General features: G+C 64.2%; 1 protein-coding gene across 1 annotated transcript; it reads right to left on the bottom strand.

Moving 5' to 3' along the window:
- Positions 1 to 1268: 1268 nt before the first annotated feature.
- FGFBP3 (fibroblast growth factor binding protein 3) lies at positions 1269 to 2604 on the bottom strand. The gene is made up of 2 exons (XM_055721131.1): positions 2274 to 2604; positions 1269 to 1965 (listed from the first exon to the last, which is right to left on the bottom strand). Exon 2 carries the CDS (start codon positions 1875 to 1877, stop codon positions 1374 to 1376), a length of 504 nt encoding a protein of 167 aa, XP_055577106.1. The 5' UTR covers positions 1878 to 1965; positions 2274 to 2604; the 3' UTR covers positions 1269 to 1373.
- Between the last annotated feature and the right edge of the window lie 402 nt (positions 2605 to 3006).

Genomic DNA, 3006 nt, shown 5'->3' with positions numbered 1-3006 from the left:
CTCTTCTAATCCAGGAGCTTTCCCAAATGATATATTTTCTTTTTAACTTGAAGCATCTAATGCCTCCTGATGTGACTGCTCCTTTGAACCCTCCTGTTTGAGGGGGACTGGGTTTTCTTTCTGACGTTACCCTGTCTGCTTTATCCGTGGCTTATGTCGTTCTTTTACTGCACCCGTCAGGTGTGTAAACAATGATGTTTAATCACTGGTATGAGGACGATGGGTGCTCTGCTGCTGCTGGGATGCCGCTCCTCTGTGCTTGGTCTGCTGATGCACTGAAGCGTTCTGGTTCTGGAACAACGTATGAGTAGCAGCCCTCTGAGTGACTGCAGGGGCAATTTCAAAGTCTCTCTGCAGAATGATTAAATTAATGTAAGCCTTAACCAAACATGCCTCTGTAGACAGGTGTTGTTCCAGTTTCTGCACAAGTGAGACTCCAGAAGCTTTTTTAAAGAAGGGGGCTAGGTCCTAACCACACTCACCTCTGGTGCACCCCTGCTTTCTGCACAGCTGTGCTAGGCAGTGGGGCAGAGGAGCTGACGTGCAGCCAGCTGTGGGCTGCAGGAATCGCAGCCCCTCTTCCTAGAAACTGAGTGGGTTGTGTCTGAAGAACAGAAATCTGAACTGAGGAAAACCTGAGCTTTCCGTACCAAAATGCACCACAGAACTGTGCTTCAGTAAGTGGATAAAGTAGGTAACATCTCGAAGCCCCCTTCCCCCTTGGCAAAACAGCGTGCCTGCTTCAACGCTATGTCCCTCTGAGCGTGACTGTGGCCTTGGCTCATTAGCTAGGTGGAGCACCAAGTCCCCTGAACCCGGCTGCGTACCCAGCTGCTCCCCAGACTCTGAATCTTGCCACAGCTGGTTTCTTGCCCAGTGCTCTGTGTGTATGTGCCTGAGGTCAGCCAGTGACCCTCTGCTCTGTGGGGACAGCCTGGGCTGGCTTGTTGGGCCGGTGAAATCTTTGCAAGCCAGAGAGATGTTTTCCCCAGGACTTACTGCTTAGTGAAGTCTTGGTTGTTCCTTGTTTTGGTACAAATACCTGGTTTTCTAGCTGGGCAGTGTCAGTGCCACTTTAACCTTAAGTCTCACAGGACCTGATCTGGGAGGGAGTAGCTGTACCCCGGTGTTTACACCCTTGGAGAACCTTGGGTGCGCGGTGCACCATTCCCGGGTGCTGTCGCCCGGCTGGCGGGTGTCGCGCCCGGCAGCGTGACGGCGCCGCAGGTGTGGCGGGGCTTGGACGAGAAGAGACGTACGTGCGCTCCTTGTCAGTCACAAAAGTCACCGCTTTATTGGAGGGGGACAGAGGGGCGCGGACCGAGGCGGGCGGGGGAGGGCTGGGGGGCCGGGGCGCGGCGGCCGGCGGAGGCTCAGCCCTCCCAGAAGCCGACGAAGAAGCTGCACAGCGAGTGCCACCGCTCGGCGCAGTAGGTCTCCGCCGGGTGCTGGCCGGGCCCCGCGGTGGCGGGCGGCGGGGAGGCGCCGGGGCCGGGCAGCAGGCGGAGCTGCGCCTCGGGGGGCGCCCGGCCCGGGCCGCAGAGGCGGGCGCTGAGCGGGCCGCCCGGCGCGCAGGGGTGCCGCCGCCGCCGCAGCCTGCCCAGCACCTGCCGCCAGTACTGGCGGCTGCGGGCGCCGTAGGCGGGGCAGCGCCGCGGCTCCCCGCGGTAGGCGCAGCTCCGCGCCGCCCCGCCGCCCGCCGGCGGCCAGCAGCTCAGCCGCAGCTCGCTGGCCCCCGCCGCCCAGCGCAGCTCCCAGCGGCACCGGTGCCGCTCCGGCGTGGAGAACCGGCCCGCCTGCGCCGCCTCCCGACCCGTCCCGCCGGCGGCGGCGGCCCCCAGTGCGGCCAGGGCCAGCAGCGCCAGGGGCAGCCTCATCTCCTCGGCGCCGCGGGAGCCTCCTCCGGTGCCTCAGCGACGGAGCGTCCCGGCGCCGGGCCCGCCGGCCGGCCGCATCCTCCGCGCCCTGCGGAGACACGGACAGTGCTGCCGCCGCCCGCTGCCCGCCCCGGGGCTGGGCCGGCGGGGCTCGTCTCGGCGGAGGGGCGCAGGGCGGGCTCGTCCCTCCAGGGTCACAACCCCGGGGGCTTTCAGCTTGTTCCCCCACCCTGGCTCCCCGGGGCCGCCCCGGCCGGGAAGCCGTGTGGATCCCCGGGCAGGGCAGCGGGAGGCGGGAGCCCGCCGCACCGAAGCAGCGGCCAGACCCGGCCCCGGGCAAAGCGCTTCCCCCAGAGCCCCGCCGGTTCCCCCCGCCCCGATTTCCCCTCAACGCACCCTGCTGCTTCCCGCTGCGTCCCGAGGCACTCACGGCGCGCTGCGCGACCGCCTGCGCTCTCGGGCGGCGGGCGCGGGGGTTATCAATGCCGGGGGCTGCCCCCGCCGACGCCCCTCCCCGGCCCGCGGGGGGACGGCGCGGGGAGCTCCGTGTCCCGGCGGCACCGGCTTGCGGCAGGTCCCCCGACAGCCCTCGCTTTCTCCCAGGATACCGCACGCCGGTACCGCAAACCCATCGCGGGGGAGCGGGGTCCGGGTGCCGGGCGGGCAGCCCCCGGCGGGGGCGTTCTGGGGGGCGAGGACCGGGATGTTTTCCCTTGCAGCTGATGGAGCTGGATCACAACAAGGGATTCTCATTTCGGAAGTAAAATACCGGTGTGGGTTGTGCTAGGGTGGTTATTTTTTGTTAACGTGGAGACAGGCTTCTATATAGGGAAGATGCGTTTTTTTAAAAAAAATCAAGTAAAACGCCGGAAGTTTCAAGAGAACATAGACGTGCTTTTTATGTTACTGCACGTCTGGGGATGGGAGATCAGAGACCAGCTTCAGAAACCTTCCGTCGCAATTAGGATCTCAAACCCTGCATGTGCTTCAGTTTCATGGGGGGTGATGTACTTTGCAGACCTGTTGCAAACTACGCGTTGCTCTGACCCTCTTACTGAGCTCGGAGACAACAAGCCCTCGGGTTGCCAGCAGCTCCCCGCTGTCCCTGCAGCAGCTGGAGAGCGTGTCC

This window comes from Falco cherrug, chromosome 9 (assembly GCF_023634085.1).
Source record: "Falco cherrug isolate bFalChe1 chromosome 9, bFalChe1.pri, whole genome shotgun sequence".
Lineage (NCBI taxonomy): Eukaryota > Metazoa > Chordata > Aves > Falconiformes > Falconidae > Falco > Falco cherrug.
This window is presented reverse-complemented; position numbering and strand designations above follow the sequence as displayed.

What these genes read in the sequence shown, in the direction of transcription:
- FGFBP3 (XM_055721131.1), bottom strand. Translation starts at nt 1,877, where the DNA reads ATGAGGCTGCCCCTGGCGCTGCTGGCCCTGGCCGCACTGGGGGCCGCC.